The following is a 23,587-nucleotide window of genomic DNA, read 5'->3' as shown; positions in this document are numbered from 1 at the left end:
AGGAAAATTTAACTGTAGCTGATTTTTTCTAAAGAATGAGTAATAACAGACTACCAGGATTAAAGTTTAAAATTATAGATAAATGCTATTATAACTGAGGCAGGAGGATACCAAATTTAAGCACAGTCTGGGCAACTTAGTGACTTAGTGAGAACTTGTGTCAAAATAAAATATAAAGGGTTATGAACCAGGTGTGGTGGTGCACATCTCAGAAGGCTGACCCGGAGGATCGCTGTTATTTAGGGGGCAGCCTCTGAACTACAAGTGAGACCCTGTCTCTTTTGTTTGTTTGGTTTTTTTTGGTACCAGGGATGGAACTCGGGTCCTTGAGCTTGCATAGCAGGCGGTGAAACCACTGCGCTAAATCCACCCTGTCTCAAAAGGGGAGAGGGTGAATGCAATTCAGTCAGAAGACCCTGGGTCAATTCCTGTACCACACACAAAAAAGAAAGAAAGCATGGGTTAGCTTGCTGCATTTGAATTCAAAAAGTAAAGTAGTGCAGATCCTTTTTGCTAAAGTCTTGTATGAATTCTTTATTTTGTATATATTTTCTTTTTTCCTCTCACTGTATCTTTTTTTTTTTTCCTTTTTTGTTATTGTGCTGAGTATTGAATCCAGGGCTCTCACATGTACCATTGAGCTACAACCCAAGCCCTTTTTTTTGTTGTTGTTCTGAGACAGAGTCTCACTATGTTGTCCAGGCTGACCTTGAACTTGAAATCCTCCTGCCCCAGACTCTCAAGTAGCAGGATTACCAGGGACCATGCCTGGCTTTAACCCTATACTTTTGACAGTAACTCATTAGTTGTAATTCTAAGTAACAGGAGTTTACAAAGAGGCAGATCTGGGAAGTCTCAGAGTAGTAAACTCCTTGATGTCCCAGTTAAACCATTCTTAGTAAGATATTATTCTGTCTTAACTTGCCTCTCTTATAGTGATGATAAAGTCTATAAATATAGAGCTGGGCACAGTACCACAGGCCTGTAATCCCAAGTAATTAAGAGGCTGAGACAGGAGGATTGCAAAATTGAGGCCAGCCTGGGTGACTTAGTGAGTCCTTGTCTCAAAATGAAAAAAGGGTTTGAGGTATGGCTCAGTGTTAGAGTGCATAAAGTGCATGGCCCAGGGTTCAATATCCAGCTTGCAGGAGAAAAAAGTCTAACATAATGGCATCTAGTTTGAAGCAAAATTAGTATTTCTGGATCATTTGAAATGAAGTTCAAAATTGTACCATAGGTTTTCTACTGTAAAATTTCAGCTATGTGTGATTGAAATAAATATTGAATTTATTTCATTTGACAAGTGCTCCCTCTGACCTACTTACTGAAGAGGCAAAGATGAGTAAAGTGTATCTGTGGCCCTGTCTGTTTATTTATAATTACTTTACCTTTTTATGTCTCACATGGTATCTGATACATATTCAGTAAATATTTGTAAATCGAATGTTTTTGAGAAACTTGTTGGCTGGTGGGAAAATGAGACATATAAAAAGATTTTTTAAAATTACACTGCACATAGCACTGGGGATTTAGCTCAGTGGTTCCGGTGCCTGCCTTGAAAGTGCAAGGTCCTGAGTTCGATCACCGGTACCAAAAAAAATTATAGTGCAAATAAAATATGTATAGTAATTAAAAGAAATCTGTATTCCCAAAGGAGTGAGGAAGTTTTACAATGTCGCCATTAGTATTTGCCTTCTCTCATAATTTCTGTAGTTTTAAGAAATGAGGGCCGGGGATTTAGTTCAGTGGTATCACCGCCTGCCTTGCAAGCACGAGGTCCTGAGTTCGATCCCTGGTACAAAAAAAAAAAAAGAAAAGAAAAGAAATTATATGATCACCTAAACATTTTAAGGAAAAGTGAAGCGTGCTTTGTTTTATTTATTTATTTATTTATTTGGTACTGGACATGGAACTCGAGTCCTTGTTCTTGCTCAGCAGGCAGCGAAACCACTGAGCAAAATCCCCAGCAAAGCGTGCTTTGTTTTAAATAGTTCTCTTCTTTTTGTCTAGATTCTCAGATGTGGGTTGTTTCTGTGAAACCAGGCAGGAATTGGAATGTGTTATATTTTTAAACCTGTTTCTGTTCTGTTTGACTGGCATTTACTGTTTTCTACATATCATTCTCTGACTAATCTCTTCCTTTCTAATCTGCTTACTAAAATGAAGATTTTAACATCGAAGCCGGGCTCAGTTACTGATGAGAGGGAGCTCTCTAAGATGCAGTCTTGTGGCGAAGTGTGGGCTGCTAACCTGCTCTTTCAAGGTGATGCTTCAGTGGCTTTGCTGTGCATGTGCATGGTTCTGTGTATGGTGGAGACTGTAAAACTGTGCCGTGCTGTGTAATGTAAAGTGAATTGGCTCTCCATGGGTGCTGACAAAAGGTGGACTTGGTGGAAGAATCTTACTGTATAAAAATGCCCTTTGGGAAAAAAAAATGTACTTTGGCTAATGGCTAACTTATGTGTTCTGCTAGATGACATTGCTATTACCAAAATAAAAACACTTCTCAAGTCTCCTGAGTTTGAAATAGGTTGTATTTATAGACAGTGGCTGCAATCTAGTTCATATCAAAGGTAAAAAAAATTCAGGCTAAATGCCTCTTTCCCAATAGGACTTTGATTTCTAGTTCCTTAATCAAGATTTTCTTTTCTAAAGTGTTGCTTCTAATGATTGGGATTCTCCATGATTTAGGCCACTGCCAAGTCAAGAAATTAATTGCCAACCTAGTCATACTAAATCCTATTGAGAATAAGATGGGATATTCTTTTTTAAAATTCTGGCCAGGCATTGTGGCACACGTCTGTAATCCCATCACGTGGGAGGCTGAGGCAGGAGGATCACCTTGAGTTTGAGGCCAGCCTGGGCTACTTAATGAGCTCAAGGTCATCCTGAACTACGTAGTGAGACCTTCTCTCAAAATAAATAAATACAAATTTAAAAAATAAAATAAAGATCTCCCCTCTACACATAATTTGTTCTATAATTCCTATTACATGACATGTTAGTTTGCCATAATTTTGTGTTGAATTAATATAGAACTCTTAATTTTTTCATGAGAGTTAACTCTTTAGTTACCTTACTGTATATTGTAATGTCTGCCTCCTTGATTTTGGATCTTTATGAAAGTGATAAAGACTGATTAAATGTAAAAACATGAAGTATCTGAATGTTCCCTTTATTTTCTGCCTTTGTTTTCCTTACAGTGCAATCATCTAACACTCTGATATCACTCTTTCCCCCTTCCTCCCTCTATTATTACAATTAATATTTGTACAGTCGCCTTTCTCTATAATATAAAATAATACTAGGTAATATTTGACTTTCCTTTTGTTGTTTTTATTCAGTGCTAACGATGACAGCCAGAACTAGGGGAAAAAATTTAAGTTTTTGTGCCTATGTCTTCATACTTTATATTTTCTGCTTTTATAGCAGCTTCTTGAATGAATTAAGGATTATTTCAAATCCTTTTTTTAACCTTGCCATTCTTAATAAATAAGACATTTGGGCCGGGGATTTAGCTCAGTGGTTCCGCTGCCTGCTTCGCAAGTGCAAGGTCCCGAGTTTGATCCCTGGCACTAAATAAATAAATAAATAAATAAATAAATAAGACATTGAAATGAAAAAAAGTAATGGCTATAGATTATTAAATTCTACCTGGGTGTGGTGGCCCATGGTTGTAATCCCAGCACTCTGGGAGGCTGAGGCAGGATGCTTCCAAATTTGAGCCTAGCCAGGGCAATTTAGCAACTTAGTGAGATCCTGTCTAAAAATAAAATAGGGCTGGGGATGTAGGTCATTGTGAAGGCCTTGGAGTCAATCCCCAGTACTTGAAAAAAATTAGATTTCTGAAAACTAACAATTGGGTATAAAACTTTAACTATAAATCTCCTGCTTTTCAGATGGAATTTTTATCTCATTAGAATGTATTATAAATTTGATTAAACATTTTGTCACATAGGCTAGTTTCTTCCTAGAAGGGGCTATAAATTTTATCCTGCAAGAGCTTGTCAGGTCAGAACCGTGTTTTCTTAAAACAACCTAGAATTAGCCATATTCCAACTATATTTAGCTACAAATAGATCCTCAAAACTAAGGTGTGTCAATGAGTGAAAAAGTAAACTCACTCACTGGCAATCTGTACACATAGAGACATGAACTGTAAGGTGTGGGTAGAGCTGAGGTTGAAACCTTGATAAACCAGGGGGCCACAAGTCTACTAACCCTAATTCAGGCAGAATTTTAACATCAAAATAAGTCAGTTGGGTCTGGGGATGTAGCTCAGTGGTTCCAGCACCTGCCTCACAAGCTCAAGGTCCCGAGTTTGATCTCCGGTACCAAAAAAGAAACAAAACAATAAGTCAGTTGGAACTACACTGGTTCAATTAAGAGAGGGCAAAGAATGGTGTTAAACTATTACCTATTCAACTATTACCTTACTCTGCTATCCTTTAGCATCCTGAGATCCCTTCAAAGAACCTCTTGTGGCATCCCTGAACACTTTTTTTTTTTTTAACTGTCCATTAACCCCCAAGGAACCTTAAAAATCAAATAATTGCATTTTACTACTTGCTATAGCTTAGTGAAGATTTGGATCTTTTAAAAATGATTTAGAGCCAGGACCAGGGATTTAGCTCAGTGGTTCCCGCCTGCCTTGCAAATGCAAGGTCCCAAATTCGATCCCTGGTACCAAGAAAAAAAAAAGATTTAGAGCCAAGTGTGGTGGCACATGCCTATAATCCCAGCACTTGGGAGGCTGGGACAAGAGGATCCCTCAGAGTTTGAGGCCAGCCTGAGCTACGTAGTGAGACTCTGTTTTAAAAATTAAAACAAAAAGATTTCATATCAGTGAGTTTACACAGTTTGTCCTATATTGCATGAGGCAGAGGTAGTCTAGATTTAGCTGTGTGCAGTTTTTCTGCTAACGGTGTTAGGGACACACTTAAGGCAATGAGCATTAATAATTACAACTCTCCCTCTCTTGCTTTCTGGGGTTCTACACCATAGGACGAAGAATTTTGAGTCTGGCAAGGCCTATAAGGCAACGTGGGGAGACGGCGGAGGCAACTCACCGAGCAATGTGGTATCGAAGCAACCAGCCCGAGTCACAAACGGCCAGCCTCAGCAGCCAGCCAGTGGTGCAGCCAGTGGGAGATACATTAAACGGTATGCCAGGTCCTCCCATGTTCCACACCTTTCCTAGTGACTGCTGCTCATTTAGGAGCTATGAGTGCACCCTGTCTCACCAGATAGAGATAATACTTGTTCCATTAAAGCTGCTTTTAAATACCTGCCATCTGACAAAATGTTGACTGTGATTATTGTCCAACTTTATGCTTTTCAAGGTATTAATGTAGACCTGCTTACTTTTATAAAATGTTTCAAGATATATTATCTAGTGCAGGGGTTGGTTGAATTCTTTTTCTTTTTTTTTTTTTGGTACTGGGGATCGAACTCGGGACCTTGTGCTTGCAAGGCAGGCACTGGAACCACTGAGCTAAATCCCCAGCCCGGTTGAATTCTTCTAAGGATATTAGTTAAGGGCCAGGTAGTAATTGTTTCAAATTCATAGAGTTATATATATAGTCTTTGTTGCAAGCACTCAACTCAGTTATAAGATGAAAGCAACCAGAGACAATATGTAAAAAAACAAGAATGACAGAAGCCAGGTGTGGTGGTGCACTCCTGAAATCACAGCACTGGGGAGGCTGAGGCAGGAGTACCAGCTTGAGTTCAAGGCCACCCTGAACTACATAGCAAGATCCTGTCTCAGAGGCAGAGATGGTACACTACTGTAATCTCAGCTATTCAAGATGCTGAGGCGGGAGGATCGTAAGTTCAAGGCAATTTAGTAAGTCCCTGACTCAAAGTAAAAAAGGGTTGGAATGAAGCTTAATGGTAGAACTCTTGCTTAGCATGCTCTAGGACCTGAGTTTAATCCGTAGTACCACCACAAAGGAAAAAAAAAACATTTGAGGGTTTATTAAAACAGAGTGAGAGCCGGGGATTTATCTCAGTGGTCCTGCCACCTTCCTCACAAGTGTAAGGTCTCGAGTTTGATCCCTACTACCAAAAAACCCCTAAAAAAACCTGGAGGAATGGGGCTGGGTATTTAGCTCAGTGGTTCCACTGCCTGCCTTGAAAGTGCAAGGTCCCGAGTTCGATCCCTGGTACCAAAAAAAAAGAGTGAAGCTGGGCTTGGTGATGCACCCCTTAACCTAGGTGCACACCTCCAGGAGGTAGAGGCAAGAAGATCACAGGTTTAAGGCCAGCTGAGCTACATAGCAAGACCCTGACTCAAAAAAACAAAAAATCAGCTGGGTGTGATGGCACATGCCTATAATCTTAGCATTTGGGAGGCCGAGGCAGGAGGATTGCAGTGTGTTTGAGGCCAGCCTGGGCTACATAGTGAGTCCAAGGCCAGCCTGAACTACATAGCAAGACCCTTTCTCAAAAAACACCCCCAAAACAAACAAAAAAACAGATTGAGCTGGTAGTGTAGACATGCTTCTATAGTCCTAGCTACTTGGGAAACTGAGGCAGAAGAATTGCTTGAACCCAGGAGTTCAAGGCCAGCCCAAGCAACATGGCAAGACCCCTCTAAAAGAAACAATAAAATCAAGATTGGTGGGATCCATTCCCAGTTTCTGATTGAGTAGTTCCAGGATGGAGTGTAACAACTAGCAGGTTCCTGTGTTTTAACAGGTACCTAGGTGATGCTGGGAATCACAGTTTTAAACTATAGAATATTTCCCCAGAATAGCAGCCTTGGATTGGAAATCTTCCTGGATTTAACACTTGTTGAGCATCATTTTGGCTACTTATTTTTATGAAAATTAATTCCAGAATTAGACCATTGTATTGTAACAAAAAGTACTGAACTAACTGTCTATTTCTGGTAGTATAACTAATGACGCCAGAGAAGATGAGATGGAAGAAAACCTGACCCAAGTGGGCAATATCCTGGGAAATCTAAAGAACATGGCCTTGGACATGGGGAATGAAATTGAAGCTCAAAATCGACAAATAGACCGGATCACAGAAAAGGTAAAACGCTTTTATGGCCACATGAAAATGAGATCTTCAGTGAACGTTTTAGGAATGGCCCTCTGTGATAGGTCCAGTGGGGGAGAACAGCAGGAGACGTTCTTTTCTGTACAGGACATAGAGTTTTGATGAGTTTTGGTGAAGAGCTTTTAACATACTGAAAAACAGAAGCCAAGTCCTCCCATCTCACTTGGTTCATTTTTTTTTTTTGGTACCAGGGATCGAACTTGGGACCTTGCACTTGCAAGGCAGGTGGCAGAACCACTGAGGTAAATCTGTGGCCCCCTCACTTGGTTTATTTTGAAGCCACAGTCTTGGAATGAGGTTGTTTTCTTTAAACTTTGACACATAGGGCCGGGGATTTAAATCAGTGGTTTCACTGCCTGCTACGCAAGCACAAGGACCGGAGTTCGATATCCGGAACCAAAAATAAATAAATAAATAAATAAATTTTTTAAAAAACTTTGACACATAAAGCTTAGAATCTACTGTAGCAGTTGAGTGTCTTCCCCCACACTTTGCCACTGGCTATTAGCTTTTAGTTTTACTGTGTTTGTTTTGAGACAGAGTCTTGCCATACAGTTCAGGCTGGCCTTGAATTCACTATGTAGCCTTGCTGCTATCCTCCTGCCTCAGCCTCCCGAGTGGTGGGATTACAGGCGTGTGCCACCGTGCCCAGCTGGTTTTATTGTGTTAAGTACTAATTTAGTAATAAGTTCCAGAAGTCACATCTCAGGAAAGACCAAGAAGCAGTTCTACAGAATAGTCCTTGAACAGCACAAAATAATCATGAGAGTAAAGAAAAATTGTGATTCCTTTTATTTTAACTTTACATGATATAAAAGATACTGAAAGACCAATTGTTTTCAGTGTTTGGATGAATCAAATCTAAATTCCATACTTCAAAACCAGGCATGGTGGTACACACCTAAAATTCCAGCACTCAGGAGACAGAGGCAGGAGGATCACTGCAAATTCAAGGTCATCTTGGACTACATAGAGAGACCCTGTCTCAATCAATCACTCACTCACTCAATCAATTAAATTAAAAATAAAAGATTTAAGAAGCCATTGATTATAAGATACATCTCAGTTTCAGACATGTTAAACTATGGAAAAATGCATCATAGCTGGGGATGTAGCTCAGTAGTGCCGTGCTTGCCTGGCAAGCACAAGGTCCTGAGTTCGATTTCCAGTACTGGAAAAAAAATACATTATAGGGCTGGGGATTTAGCTCAGTGGTTTTGCTGCCTGCTGTGCAAGCACAAGGACCTGAGTCCGATCCCCGTTACAAAAAAAAAATATGTTATAGAATTGATAAAATACTGTTGTAGCACACACCTGTAATCCCAGCACTTGGGAGGTTGAGGCAGAAGGATCACTATGAGTTTGAGGCCAGCCTGGGCTACATAGCAAGTTTGAGACTCTGTCTCATAAAACCAAAGGGGAAAAAAAAGAATTGATAAGATACTGGATAATTCTTCTGTTACACCTTTGTTATGTTTATATACTAGGGTTTTTCAAAACAGATTTCATATTCTGGTCACTTCTTTTTTTTAATGGTGCCAAAAAATTTATTTGAAAAGTGCAGTTAAGTGGGTCGGTACGGGAGAAACCAGCTCTGCAGAGCAAACTTGGGCCAAAGAGAAAAAGGGTAAAAAGCAAAAATGAAAGTACACACCACATTCAGATGTGGTGCCAGCTATCCTGCAAACTCACACGATAGCCCCAAAATGAGTTTTGTAATGTAACTTAAAGTGCTTCTTGTGTTTTCTCAGTGTGTCGATTGCTCCAGGTTTGTAAAGCTTAGCTTTTTCCCTGGTGCTGAGGATTGAACCCAGGGCCTTACCCTTGCACAGCATGCATTCTACCACTGCACTATATTCCTAGCCTAAATCTTACTTTTACTAAAATGGTTTACCTTGTGAAGTAATGGTGACTATCTTTTTCTCTTTTCCAGGCTGATACCAACAAAGATCGTATTGACATTGCCAATACCAGAGCAAAGAAACTCATTGACAGCTAAAGCTACTGCTGTATTGCGTTACCATTTATTCACTTCTCTAGCTGTTCCTCCTACACCATTGTCTTTTCAGAGTTGGAAATTTTGATCTCACACTGCACTAATCAGGAGATAATGTAGAAGAGGGGCCAGTGTAGTAATAGCCTCCCTGCTTTATTTTTTGTTTCCCTTGAGGGTAGACTACTGCCGGCCTTCGCTAGTCTGTTTCTCTTCGTGCTCTTAGAGTGGTTTTCATCTAGTAGGAAAGGAGAAGCATCGCCCTCTTCAGGAAGGAAGAACCTCCGCAGGTTCTTTTGCTTTCAAGATTTGGAAGCACTGCCAAAGACAGCCGTAAAGAAGGCACCTGTGGAAGTATTTTTTGTTTTTGTTTGTTGACTTTGGTTTGTAGTAGATGAAAGAAAAGAGAAAAGAGGTTTTTACCTCAGTAAAAATAAGCAGGCCACAAAAAAACAAAAAGCTGCGTAGCCACAGTAAAGATCTAGCGATGTTTAGTTTTTTATTTAAGTTACAGTTTTTGCCAGTTAAGGATAATGCTTGGTTTTGAAACTTTTATACACAACATCTTCATCCTACATCACCATTTTGTAACCCCTGCCTCAAAGAGTAGAATAAAATGAGGGGTTTTTTTAATAAATGCTATTTTATCCCACCCCCCCAGGCCCCTTCCCCTCCCTATATACAAAAGCCTTGTTTCCATAAAATGAATTCTTTTTCTAAGTAAGCTCAGCTGGGCATGGTGGCGCATGCCAGAAATCCCAACGATGGAGAGGCTGAGGCAGGAGGATCACTGCAAGGCCAGCCTGGCTACGTAATGCGTTCAGGGCATTTTGAACTCTAGAGATTCATGCATGTACATAGATTCTGTGATTCCCAATTCATATTGCACATACAGGAACACTTGTACAGACGAGTGGCTTTTTATTTGCATTATTGGTAGTAGTATCACAGTCCTGTTACAGACCTATTATCCACATAAGCTTGTTACTAGTCTTTGAAGAAAAAAATGTAAATATTTATGTCTAACACAAGAATCTCTAAATCAAGGCTTAACTTCTTTTGGAAAAATTTAACAGAGTTGCCAGGGATTTAGCTTAGTGGTTCCGCTGCCTGCCTCGAAAGCGCAAGGTCCCGAGTTCCATCCCTGGTACCAAAAAAAAAAGAAAAATTTAACAAAGTGTGTGAATTCAGATTTACCTCAGTGCTAAGAATCATGTTTAGATAAGAAACAAAACTGGACCGGGGGTTTAGCTCAGTGGCACCATGCCTGCCTTGCAAGTACAGGGTCCTGTGTTTGATTCCTGGTACCAAAAAAAAGGAAACAATTTTTTTTTTTTTTTTTTTTTTTTGGTACCGGGGATCTGCTTGTGAGGCAAGTGCTGGAACCACTGAGCTAAATCCCTGGCCTGGAAACAATTTATTTTGATCTCAGGTAGAAAAATAGATTTCTTTGAGTTTTATATAGCTTTATATGTTTAAAAGTTGCAGTGGTATTCTCTCATTAAAAGTGATTTAGAAACTACACCTTTGGTTTAATTATTAGTAATTTTGCTGTTGTTCTCTTAACCTTGTATAGTGAACTATGTCCAGAATTGAGTTTTATGTAGGTCCCAAACAGTATTATGGAGTATAATCAGTGTCTGTCCCCTTTCTTTAAAAACTAGCATCTGCACACTTCCGAGCTGTCAGTGTGGGTTGGTTCCACCAGTATCCACTGTTTCTTACCATTAAATTTTGTAACTAACTAGTGGTATTATTTGTTCAAATGGGTAACTTGTTTCTTTGCCTGTTGTTTTTTGTTTTGTTTTGTTTTGTGTGCCTTTTGTTTTGGAGGCAATAATTTTATAAGCTTTTGTTTTATAAACTGAATAAAGCAGAATTCTGTAAATCTAAAAGCACTTCAAGCCCAATGTGGTGATATACACTTGTAGTCCCAGCTACTTGGGAAACTGAGGCAGGAGGATCACAAGTTCAAGCCCAGCCTGGGCAATTTAGCAGTCTTGTCTGTAAAGCAAAAAGAGGTTGGACTATAGCTTAATACCATAGCACTTGCCTATCATACATGAGGCCCTGGGTTCAACCCCCAATACTGCAAAAAGACACCCCCCCCAACGAAAATACTCCAATATATAGCCACCATTGGCTTCTTTCCAATTTTTTTATTTTTTTGGTACCGGGGATTGAACTTAGGACCTTGCGCTTGCAAGGCAGGCACCGGATCCACTGAGCTAAATCCCCAGCTACTTTCCAATTTTTATTAGAAATATTTTCAGGAGCTGGATATGGCTGCACAATTCTTTTTTTTTTTTTTGGTAGTGAGGATCAAATTCAGGACCTTGCACTTGGCAGGCTTTGAGACAGGGTCTCTCATGACAGTCCTCTTGTCTAAGCCTTCTAAGTGCTGGGATTACAGGCATGCGCTACCACACCCAGAAGCTGCACAGTTCTATAACCCCAAAACTGAGAAGGCTGAGGCAGGAGGATTGAAAGTTCAGTGCCAGTATTGGTTACATAGCAAGATCTTGTCTCAAAGAAGTATTACAGGACTTTCTATGATTTGTCGTGAGTTTATTTTAATCATTACTAGTCTTATTGATTTATTTTGTTGTTATTGTTTTGGCCTTGGTTTGTGGTAAGTGAAGGACAAGAAAAGAGGTTGTTGCCAGACATGGTAGTTCACACCTGTAATCCCAGAATTCTGGAGGCTGAGGCAGGAAGGTTGCAGCAAGTTCGAGGCCAGCCTGAGCTATATAGTGAGTTCAAGGCTAGCCTGACTTACAAGAGTGAGACCTTGTCCCCAAAAAAAGTGGAGGGAGAGGGAAGAGGTTATTACCTCAGTAAAAAGTATGCAGGCCGCAAAATAAAATGTCACATGGTTACAATAAAGGTCTAAGCATGTTTAGTTTTTTATTTAAGTTGCAGTTTTTGCCAGTTAAGGATAGTGCTTAGTTTTGGAAATTTTATACATAATATTTTTTTATTAGTACATGTTTGAAGTGCATAATGAACACATTCATCATGGGGAATTTGTACATGTACATAATACATCTTAATTGTTTTTGTCCCCTTCCCTTTCCCTCCCTCCAACCCTTCCCTGCCTCATTTCTAAAAGTTCTATTTCCATTTTTTCCCCTTCAGTTCTTTCTTTTCTTTAGATTTCTCTTCTCCCCTCCCCCATCTCGTTCTCCTTGCCATTTGAAAAGGTTCTTCCTACTTCCTAAATATCTGTCCTCTGTTTTGCTCCTTATTTATACTTTGGGTTTCTCACAGAAGAGAAACAATGCGATGTTTAAATGTGTGGTTTATTTCACTTAAGAGTATGGCATTCAGGGGCCGGGGATTTAGCTCAGCAGTTCTGCCATCTGCCTCACAAGCGGAAGGTCCCAAGTTCGATGATTATGGCATCCATTTTCTTAAAAATGCCTCAAGTTTCCATTGTATATAAATAATTTTCTTTATCCATCTGTTGATGGGCATATGGGCTGTTTCCACAATTTAGTATTATAAATTATAAATTGTATTGCAATAAACATGACTGTGGTATAATGATTTTTAACTCTTTCAGGAAGATACCTAGAAGGGGAATTATGCACAATATTTTTGTCTTATGTCACTATTTTGCAACTCCTGCCTCAGAGAAGAATACGATGAGTTTTCTTAAAGTAAGCCAGTGATTAAAAGATGATGTTTCTTAGAAGTGTGTGCTAAGGCGCCAAATTGTCTGGATTTAGACTTTAACTTTTGCTGGTTGGAGTTACTCTAAGCTCATTTCTGTGCCTTGTTTTCCTTGTCTGTCAATGAGGCTTAGTGATTCCTGCCTTAGAATATTGTCATGCACAGTGGTAATTCCTGTAAAGCTCTTAGAGTAGTGCCTGGGAAATGTAAGAGCTTAATAAATGACAGCTGCTGATTTCTCTAAGTGGAACGTTTTGTTTGTTTTCAAGATCCCTTTGTGAATTTGATGAAAGACAACACATCTCTTCCCAGAGAAATAGGCCCACAAATGTAAATCTTGCATAAATAAGAATCATTAAGGTCTTGAAAGTCCATCCATGGGTCCCAGGTTGCAGACTTTCTCACAGCTTCTGCTACTGAGAGAACTGGGGCCCTAGGAATTAGGCCCATAATAATGCACTGGAAATGGAAGGTGTTGACATAAAGCCACATTTTCCTCTCCTCTCCTGTAACCTGGGAACTTTGAACTTGGTACTCTCCTGCTTCCACCTAAGTAGCTGGGTTTCTAGGTGTGTACCACCACACCTGATAGGAGAGAGATCTCTGTCCTATATAGCTGTACCTATTTTTTTCTTTGGTTTTAACTCATCTTTTATTTCTACATTTCACCTCTGTATTTTTCTGTGTCCTATATGGATTATGACTCTGTCCTTAGCTTAAATGTGTACATCCCAAAAATCCTATATTGTATATACTTAGAATTAGCCTCTTTAAATGCTGTTTTCCTCATGTTAGTCTCTTACCAAAATTCTAGATTATCCTAGTTACATTCCTAATCAGATTTTTCTCAAATTGATACTCAAATTCCTCATACTCTAGCCATTTTAATCCCTTTAATGCAGTGTCAGCTCCCAGTCTTCTATTCCTTTACAACTTACTGAGTTCTGCTTTGATGTCTCATATATTAGATAAATGGCGTGATTTACTGAGTGCTCATTCTGTTGCGGCACTGTGCTAACTGCTTTTATGTATCTTTTCACCATAACTTTGTGACATCCGTAAGAGGCAGAATGTAGTCCCCATATATATAGATGAGAGTAAATTGCTCAAAAAAGCTATAAATTAAGGACTCTGGATTCAAACCAGGGCCCTTCTGACTCCAAGAATCTGTGTGCTACACTGACTTCTAAATCAAGGTCTGAAATTTTAGTTGACATAGGTTGGTTGGCAAGCTAGAGTCAGGGTCTCTACAAGTCAGTTTACTTGGTTAACTCATAAATTAGCTCATAAATAAGTCTAAATCTTGTTCACTGTAACTTAGGGTCTCTCTCTCTCTCTTTCTTTCTTCCCACTCTATTCTTCAGGCTGGCCTTGAACTTGTGATTCCCCCTGACTCAGCCTCTCAGTGTGCTGGGATGACAGATGTTTGCCACCACACCCATCTGGGCATAGTTCTTTATATAGCCCCTGACCTCCTCATTCAGTCTAGCAAGAGAGAGAAATATAGAATGTGAGAGGTGTCACAGTGGCAGATGGGGGAGCAGTTTACTCAGCTTAGACTTAGGGAAGGAGCTTAGACACAGAGAAGGAGCCTGTTCACGAGAGGGCCTTTCTGGCTAAACACAAAGGTAGCCCAAGGAGAGACAATGCACCATAGGCTTAAGGAGCAGAATAATCAGGCAATTGAGTTAGGAAAAAGCATCTGAAAATAAGGCTGGGTCCAAATCATGAAGGGTGATAGTCACGATTCTTACAGGGGTGGGGAACACTAATACATAAATATAAATAAATATATAATATAAATATGTATATAATTTTTTTGAGATAATATGTAGCTCAGGCTGGCCTCAAATTTGCAGTGATCTTGCCTCAGCCTTCCAAGTGCTGGGATTATAGGCATGTGCCACCATGCTGAGCTGGCACATACTAATTTAAATGGGTACATTTAAGTTGTTAAATTTATAAGGTCTAATTTATTAGGTGAGAAGTAATGATAAAATATTTAAAGGGAAGCTATTTACTGTATCAAGAGTGATAAACATTAATGTTTAGAAAAAAACGAAACTCAGTTGATACTGATAAACTAGTACCCCCGCATACCTAAATTGAGACAGGAAGAAGAGAATACCTAGGCCATACAGATGAATCATACAGATGAGTCATACAGATGAATAGGCTCTTAGAATTTGACTTTAAGCTAGTTTTAACCATTATTGAGAACTGTCAGTATATCCTTAGATTAAAACTTTGGAAAATGTTCCAAATGGTAGCTTATTAAACAGTCACATCAGTGAGTCTGAAATCTTCCACCTTTGTTCTGGTATTCTAGTAATAAGCATGATTGTATACTCCAAAATATTCATGATCAGTCAGATGAAGGCATTTCACTATTCACAAAATCCAAACAAGACCCTGAAACATTTCTTCCTAGTTTACTTCTTAAAAAAATATATTATTTTTTTGTGGTAATGAGGATCAAGCCCAGGAGCACTCTACCACTGAGCTATATCTACAGCCCTTAATTTGGTGGGGAGAATTTTTATTTTTGCAGGTATTTTTGTTGTTCTGTTTTTGTTTTTGTTTTTTGAGACAGCGTCTCAGTATGTAGTTTAGGCTGACCTTGAACTCACTGTAGCCCAGCTTGGCCTCCCAACTCAGCGATCCTGCCTCAGCCTCCAGGGTCCTGGGATGTCCATCACCACACTGAGGCCTTTTTATTTTCTATTCTGAGGCAAGCTCTTGCTAAGTGTCTAGGCCAGCCTTCTCTTTGTGATCCTCCTACTTCAGCTTCCAGAGTAGCTAGAATTACAGGCAATTTATGATCAAAGAACAAAGGATCATTACAAGTTAATGTTCTGTTTTCTTTAAACAATCGTGCACCCAAAGTTCATTAAAAGTTATTTACTTAGTAAAGAATCATTCAGAGAATAAACTTAATAAACATAGGCCATTTAAAAATACTATAGAGGGAGGGCCGGGGATTTAGCTCAGTGGTTTAGCTGCCTGCTGCGCAAGCAAGCACAAGGACCAGAGTTCGATCCTCAGTACCAAAAAAAAAAAAGTACCAAAAAAATAAATAAATAAAAATACTACAGAGGGCCAGGAATTTAGCTCAGTGGATCCGCCGCCTGCCTCACAAGTTCAAGGTCCCGAGTTCGATCCCTGGTACCGAAAAAACCACAAAAAACATAAAAATACTATAGCACACCGCCTGCCTCACAAGTGCAAGGACCTGAGTTCAATCCCTGGTACCAAAAAAAAGTGGGCCGGGGATTTAGCTCAGTGGTTCTGCTGCCTGGCTCGAGCAAGGTCCCAAGTTTGGTCCCGGTACCAAAAAAAAAAACAACCCAACTATAACAATGATTTCCTGAAAGTAATTTTATTAGTAGAGCAATAAATACAAAATGGGGAAAAGACTACCAGAAGACATAATTTTTTAACAAAGCTTCAGGAAAATCTTGATTATTATAATCTCTTATATTTTATAAGTGTTGCATATAGTTTTAGCTCTTCAGAGCCCTCCACCAATAAGGCACCTGCAATAGTAAAGAAATTGCTACTGCAGCCTTTGGGAGAATCTCTTAGTTGTGGTATTGGTGCTTCTCTAATAAAGCGCACTTTAGTCAAGACAATTACATAGGTATATCCCAAACTCCCAAATATAAACACTGCAATTGAACTGATGCCCTCCTTAGATTAACCTCACCAGTTTCCTCATACCTTACATAAAAATATGAAGTGTGAACACAGAGGTGGAATGGAAAGTGATTTTATGAAAGCTCACATTGAAATGAAACAATCTCAAGCTGTGGTGCAGCCATTCTGTTAGCAAGCAGCACCCTGCACCCTATAAATTCCACCTAGGTGCTGGTGTTAAGGAGCAGTACTGTCCACTGCCCTAATCCGTGACTCAAAGTGGAGCATTCTTTGGGTCTCCTGACTCCTTTTCTTTTGGCTTATGTGAGATAGCCCTGAAAAGGAAGATTGTTGAGTAAAATAAGATCTCCTGGAGTGTTGTCTTCTTGCTGCAAATATCCTGTAGTACACAGGAGTCTTTGTTGCAGCCAGTTTCCAAGTGAGGTTCCACATTAGTGTCCTGAAAGGTTTCCACGGACCTGGAGAACATCATGCAAACTTCTTCTTGGTGGCTGTGAATCTCTCCATGTACTGAAAATCATGAAACAAGAGTACAGATGTGATATTTTGGCACAAGCAAATAAGCCTGTTTATTACTTAGGTTGCTTTGATTTTCTGGTTTTTGTTGTATAATATTTTCCCCCCAGTAGTGCTGGGGATTAAACTTAGAACCTCATGCAAGATAAGCATTTGCTCTACCACTAAGCCTGTATTTTTCATTTTGGTTTTTGTTGGATTTGATAAATTTTCTACAAAACCTACCTAATTCTAAATGCAAACTGAAAGCACATAATTTTTTAAAGATTGTATTTTAAGATGAAACATATCAAAGATGTTTTACAGTGAGCTGTCTCATAGACAACTTGGCACAATACCACTTGCCCAGTTCTTTCAACCACCTCCAAAATGGGGAAGAACAAAACTTGGTAGCTAGACATATTCATATGGGTTACCTCAGCGTTGTCTTCTCTGGGGTAGTCACCTGAATGGCAGGTGTACTGTATACTCCCACAAAGTCTCGGTTCAGCATTCCTGGCCTCAGTCATTTGTGGATTTTTCCTTACAACCTAACTAATAATTGACTGCCGAAAACCAGGCAATTTTGCAAAAACCACAAATAGCCTTCATAATTGTTTTTTTGGTGGGAGGTTTGCAAGTAGCCAATCCAAGAGTGTTATTCACCTCTCCTTGCTGCTGATTGACTGCTGCCCTGTAACCCATCTCCAGGAGATAGATGCACCAGCACTCCAGCATCATAACAGGGAGCTGTACCACATGTAGCTGTCTCCAGTGTTCTTAGTTTTGTTCTATTTTTTTTTGGTACTGGGGATCGAACTCGGGACCTTGTGTTTGCAAGGCAGGCAGCAAAACCACTGAGCTAAATCCTCGGTCCTTAGTTTTGTTCTTTTTTTCTTTTTTTTTTTTCTGGTACCAGGGATCGAACTCGGGTCCTTCCGCTTGCACAGCAGGCTGCGAAACTACTGAGCTAAATCCCTGGCCCCTTAGCTTTGTTCTTAAAGGCATAAGATGCCGCCAAAAGGCCCTGCACCTTCTAAGCGTTCTGGCAATGAACCTAAACACCAGAAGAAGTTTAAGACACTCCAAGAGGTTGAACTACTGGATTTGCTATGAGAACTAAAAAGATGCTGCAGTAACATAGTAGGCATTTATAGGCACTTTTCTGACCATATCTGCAATTTGTGGTTTTTCAAAATTCACAGGTGCTCTAAGAACATAACCCCAGCAAATTTTAGGGGTCAACTGTACACTAACTGACTCAAATACATACCTTATCATAGCCTTCCAGTTCTCGAAGTTTCTTTATTTCAAAAAGATTGCCTTCCACAGCGAGCAGACAGATCTGGGAGTCACTGAGGATGCTCTGTGGAAGCATGCTGAGTTCCAGGCAGTTCTCCTCCAGGCGAAGAACTTTAAGGTGAGGACAGCAAGATATCTTTACTGAGATCTGAGATATCTATTTAACAGTAATAAGAACAAAACAATAAAGGGAAAAATAAGCTTTATAATGATTATTTTTATTACATTAAAATGAAACAAAACATCTTGACTATTTGCTTTTTTCTTTTCCCGCCTCCGTTTTCTCACTACCTACTCACTGCAGAACCCTCCCTTATATACCTTCTGTTAGTACAACTCCACTTCAAAAATAAAATGCTTTTCTGAAGGTCACTAGAGGCATTTTGGAAACAATTTTCTAAAAAAAGAATGTTCATTATGGAAAATGTGGGAATTACAAGTTTAAAGAAAAAAAATTGAAATAACCATCATAAACATTTTGGTACATTTACTGCCAACCCACTGTGAGTAAAGACATGAACCACTTCACTGCCATAGCCAAGGATCCACTGTTGTCAGTCTCTTTTTTTATTAGTATGTTTAGTCTCATTCTCTTTTGCATTTGTACTGTTTATCACTTTTTTTTTTCTATTTATCACTTTTAAGAAAAAATTTTTTAAAATTTTTATTAGTACATGTTTCAGGGCATAAAGATTACATTCATCATGGGGAATTGGTAAATGTACATATCTTAATTCTTTTTATTTCCCTATGACTTCCCCTCTCCTCTCCCTTCATCTCTTGGTTCCTTTCCCATTTCCAAAATTTCTATCTCCCTGTTTCCTATTATCTCTCTTATTTCCTCTTTAAGTTAATTATACTTTGGGTTTCTCATATAAGAGAAACCATGCAATATTTAAGTCTGTGAGACTGACTTATTTTACTTAATATTATCTGAAGGTCTATCCATTTTCCTACAGATGACTCAGATTTATCCTTTTTGGCAGAGCAGTACTCCTTTATATATAAGTACATTTTTTTTACCCATTCATCTGGTTTTGTTTTGTTTTATTTGGTACTGCAGATCGAACTTGGGTCCTTGCGCTTGCCAGGCAGGTGGCGGAACCACTGAGCTAAATCCCCGGCCCTACCCATTCATCTGTTGATGGACATATAGGCCACTTCCAAGATTTAGCAATTTATGAATTATGCTGCTATAAATATAGGTATGCATGTATCACTGTAATGTGATGTGTTTAACTCAGGATCTTTTACTTGAAACCCCCTCTACTTGTGCATAAATTCTTGATTTTTCTTCTATCTTTTGAATTATTCCTGTTTTTTAACTTCCCTTTAGACATTTTTCAAGCAGTAGCCTCTAATACTTCATATTTAATCTTCTCTTTGAATTCACCTAGAAAGCTCATTTATCCTTAAAGCTATATATCAGTTATGACTTCAAAATCTGTACCTACATTCCTATCATCTCTATTCCAATTTTATGTCTTTGACTTTCAGTAAAACATTTCCAATCATTAACTTGGACTTACATGTCCTTTCAATAGTTCCTTCAGGCCAGTGGTGGCGAACCTATGGCACACATGCCACAGTGGACTGTTTGAAAGCTCTAAAAGGTTCACCATCACTGCTTAGGGCCCTCAAAACACCAACCAGTTCTCTTTGATTTATTCGCCTCTTTTGTCTGTGAAATGCTTTTTTTTGGTACCGGGGATCGAACTTGAGACCTTGCGCTTGTGAGGCAGGCACCGGAACCCCTGAGCTAAATCCCTGGCCCCTACTTTTTTTGTTTTTCCTGTCCTAGTGACTGAACCCAGGGGTCTCACACATGCTAAACAAGCAGTTTACCACTGAGCCACATCTCCAGCTCCACGACAGCACATTCTATTGACTACCTGTGATGGCATTTCAGACCACTCCAGGAACTTACTAGAAATGCAGATTCTTAGACATCATCCCAGACTTACACAGAAATGCTAAGGATAAGGGTTGATCCCCAGTCCTCTTTTTTTGCTTTTTTGAGACAGGATGTCCCTATGTAGTTCAAGGCTGGCCTCAAACTTGGTGATCTTCCCACCTCAACTTCTGAAGTGCTGGGGTTACAGGCATGCACCACCACACTTGGCTTCCCAAAAATCTTAAGGAAAGCTGGGGATTTAGCTCAGTGGTGTCACCGCCTGCCTTGAAATTGAAAGGTCCTGAGTTCGATCCCCAGTACCAAAAATAAAACTTAAGGAAAAATGAGGCTAACCCACTCATAGAAGGTCAACAACAACCTAAAACACTAATAATCACATGTGGTTAGTAGCTAATGTATTAGACCATGCAGATCTAGAAGGAGAGCTGCTAGAAAAATTACAGGCCACCCAATCTCACAATGTTTAATGTCTCATTACTTGTGTCTTAGGCTTAACACCAAATTTTTTTCCTCCAGACAGATAAATAATCAAACTCTTTCAAAGTAATGGAAACAAAAATCAAACTCTTTCAAAGTAATGGAAACAAATTTCAAATATTATAACTATTCCCCAAAAATGGACCAACTGGGACTGGGGATTTAGCTCAGTGGTTTCACCACCTGCTGCACAAGCGCATCGACCCGAGTTCGATCTCCGGTACCAAAAAAAAGGACTAATTCTAGAAAGCCTGTCACTTAAGACTTTTCAGAAAAAGGAGGACAAAGATATAAAAAGCAAACTGACTTAACCTTTGATGTCCAACTGAGAACCTGAGTTTAAGCCGCATTTCCACACTGTATCTCTAGCACAACTCCTCACTAGATAGATAGGGACATGTTTGAGGAGTCCTGAAGAACTTTTCAAGATCTGTGGGACCGGTGGGCATGGTGGTGATGATGCATGGCTGTAATCCCAGCTACTCAGGAGGCTGAAGCAGGAGAACTGCAAATTCAACACCTGCTTGGGCAACACAGTGAGGCTCCCATCTCAAAAAAAAAAAAAAAAAAGCAAACAATAGCACAGCAAATCATGGCACCATGTATATCAAAGGAAGATTGTACTACTTATTTATTATTTTTGTTTGCTTTCTTTTGTTTTTTTTGAGACAGGGTCTTGCTATGTAGTTCAGGCTGGCTTTGAACTTGATCCTCCTGCCTCAGCCTCCTGAGTGCTGGGATTGTAGGCATACACCTGAACACTTGGTGGTTATACTATTTAAAAAATATATTTGTGCCAGGGATTTAACTCAGTGGTGCTGCTGCCTGCCTCGCAAGTGCAAGGTTCCGAGTTCAATCCCTGGTTCAAAAACTATATATATTTGTGGGCTGGGGATGTAGCTCAGTGGTGGAACACTTGACTAGCATGGCCAAGGCCCCTGGGTTTGATCACACACACACACACACACACACACACACACACACACACACACACACACACACACACACACACACACACACACACACACACGACTTTTAGTAAATTTTTTTGGGTTTTTTGGTACCAGGAATGAAATTCGGGTCCTTGCGCTTGTGCAGCAGGCGTCGAAACCACTGAGCTAAATCCCCAGCCCTAGTAACTTAAGTTTTGAAATTACTGTTACAAATTACTGTCCCACCCTCCCCCAAGCATCTACACAGCAAACACACCCAGTGTCCCAACTCCATGGCACTCTGGGCTTTGAAATTCAGTTTGTACACTATAATTCTCATCCAGCCTCTGACACTCAATTCCATGATTACAATTTAGAGGATAAGAGGTTATCAGGAGACCACACAGCCAAACATACTCTAGGGGAAAAAACAAAAACAAAACCCAAGGGCCGGGGATTTAGCTCAGTGGTTTCGCTGCCTGCTGCACTAGCACAAGGACCTGATGTTCGATCCCTGGTACCAAAAAAAAAGAAAAGAAAAGAAAAAAAGAAAAACAAAACCCAAAAAAGCCACAAGCTCTAGACCTGGTTCTGGTTGAGGTTGAGCTCAATGACCTGCAACTCCTCCACTAGGTCAGGTATACTCCGAATCTGGTTCTTAGAGAGATCCACCACATCCAGGTGCCGGAGGCCACAAAGTTGGCGTGGCAGTGCTCCCAGTTGGTTCCCAGACAGGCTCAGGGTCTTGAGGGCAGAGAGCTGCCCAAAGGTAGATGGCAGTTCTCTTAGATGATTGTTGTTTAGACTAAGTGTCTCGAGTTTTTTCAGATTGCATAACTCATCAGGTAGAACAGCTGGTAAAGAAAAAAAATGTTAAAAACAAGTTTAAACCTGATAAAGCTGAAAACACCTTTGATGAACTTTATAAAGACTGCATTTCAGCCTGCTTCACCTCTTGCTAAATGCAGAATTCCCACATGTGCCACTTTTAGGTATTGCATTTTACTAACAGAATCTTCAGAAGGTGATAGTGCCATCGAAACTCAGAACCATTTATGTGTACACTGGGCTCTTTTGTAAGGGGCCTAGGCACAATCTGACAGCAGTTTTGTGAGATGTTGAAAAGCCTCCCCTTCCTATTCCATCCCCCCCTCCTGAATTAGGTAACTTTGTTTACATCACATCGCAAATATCTTCTCTTTCAAGTCCAAATCAGCCTGGTAACAATCATACCACCCACGGAGGCTTGAAGATACAGTAAGACATAAAAGTTTCCAGGAATCTGGCATTCTGCATCTTGAGTCCTCTGAATAGTTTCATAACAAAAAATCAGCTTGCAAGAGAAAAACCACCCCTCGTCACCGCCGATTACTAGGTGCAGAAGCCATACTCAGTTTGTTGCTGTTCAGGGACAGGCTCTTCAGCAGAATGAACTTCCCTATCACCACAGGCGGGAGATTCTCGATCTTGTTGTTGGACAAGTCAATGGTCCTAAGGTTGCTCGTCAGCTTTTGCAACTCTGCGGGGAACTGGAGAAAGGAGTTGACAGCGGACAGACGGACAGACCTCTCCCTGATTAACTTGGCCGACCCGTCCCTCTCCCAGGTCTGGTCCCTCCCCGTCTCACCTCGGTCAGCCCACGGTCCTTAAGCTGAAAGACACCCGTTTTCTGCGCCGTTTCCACATGAGCGCGGAGGGCACTGTTTCCCATCTTCGTGCCGCGCTCAGGTCCCTGCGGGAGGAGCGCAGCTGTCACCGCCCAGTCTAGCCGCACTGCCACCCAGTCGGCCTCCCGTTAGGGTGTTCACCCCAGGTGTCACCTTCTGGCGATCCCTGGATCCTGGGGGCCCGCTGAGAGGGGCAAGGAAGAAAAGGAAGAACACACAGCCCGACCAGCAAGTCCGGCAGCTTTTGAGGCTTCGATGAAGATCGTCTCTTGGAGCCTCTAGAGGACCAGCAGTCCCCGGACTCGCTACCCACCGCTCGGAAGAGAGCAAGTTCCTCAGCAGCAGAACCCCGCCCTCGCTGTTCTGGGATCCGCTCCCAGGGCTTCCGCCCGCGCGGGCCCGC

General features: G+C 40.4%; 2 protein-coding genes across 7 annotated transcripts in view; one reads left to right on the top strand and one right to left on the bottom strand.

The window, feature by feature from the left end:
- Nucleotides 1-12,983, top strand: part of Snap23 (synaptosome associated protein 23) — a 39,099-nt gene extending 26,116 nt beyond the window's left edge. For all 6 annotated transcript variants that reach the window (XM_021241878.2, XM_004861655.4, XM_004861656.4 and 3 more), the window contains 3 exons: nt 5,005-5,163; nt 6,900-7,044; nt 9,005-12,983. In XM_021241878.2, coding sequence (XP_021097537.1) covers nt 5,005-5,163; nt 6,900-7,044; nt 9,005-9,070 — 370 coding nt within the window. In that variant the 3' untranslated portion in view covers nt 9,071-12,983. The remainder of the gene's footprint in view (nt 1-5,004; nt 5,164-6,899; nt 7,045-9,004) is intronic.
- A 3,116-nt stretch (nt 12,984-16,099) lies between these two features.
- Nucleotides 16,100-23,584, bottom strand: Lrrc57 (leucine rich repeat containing 57). The gene is made up of 6 exons (XM_004861659.3): nt 23,338-23,584; nt 23,145-23,249; nt 22,908-23,046; nt 22,103-22,371; nt 18,165-18,350; nt 16,100-16,906 (listed from the first exon to the last, which is right to left on the bottom strand). The coding sequence occupies exons 2-6, from the start codon at nt 23,226-23,228 to the stop codon at nt 16,865-16,867; spliced, it is 720 nt and encodes a 239-aa protein (XP_004861716.1). The 5' UTR covers nt 23,229-23,249; nt 23,338-23,584; the 3' UTR covers nt 16,100-16,864.
- Nucleotides 23,585-23,587: the final 3 nt, after the last annotated feature.

This window comes from Heterocephalus glaber, unplaced genomic scaffold, assembly GCF_053883595.1.
Source record: "Heterocephalus glaber isolate CG9 unplaced genomic scaffold, H.glaber_assembly_v1.0 deba00000809, whole genome shotgun sequence".
Classification (NCBI taxonomy): Eukaryota; Metazoa; Chordata; class Mammalia; order Rodentia; family Bathyergidae; genus Heterocephalus; species Heterocephalus glaber.
Note: the sequence above shows the minus strand (reverse complement) of the source record. Positions and strands in the feature narration are given on the sequence as shown.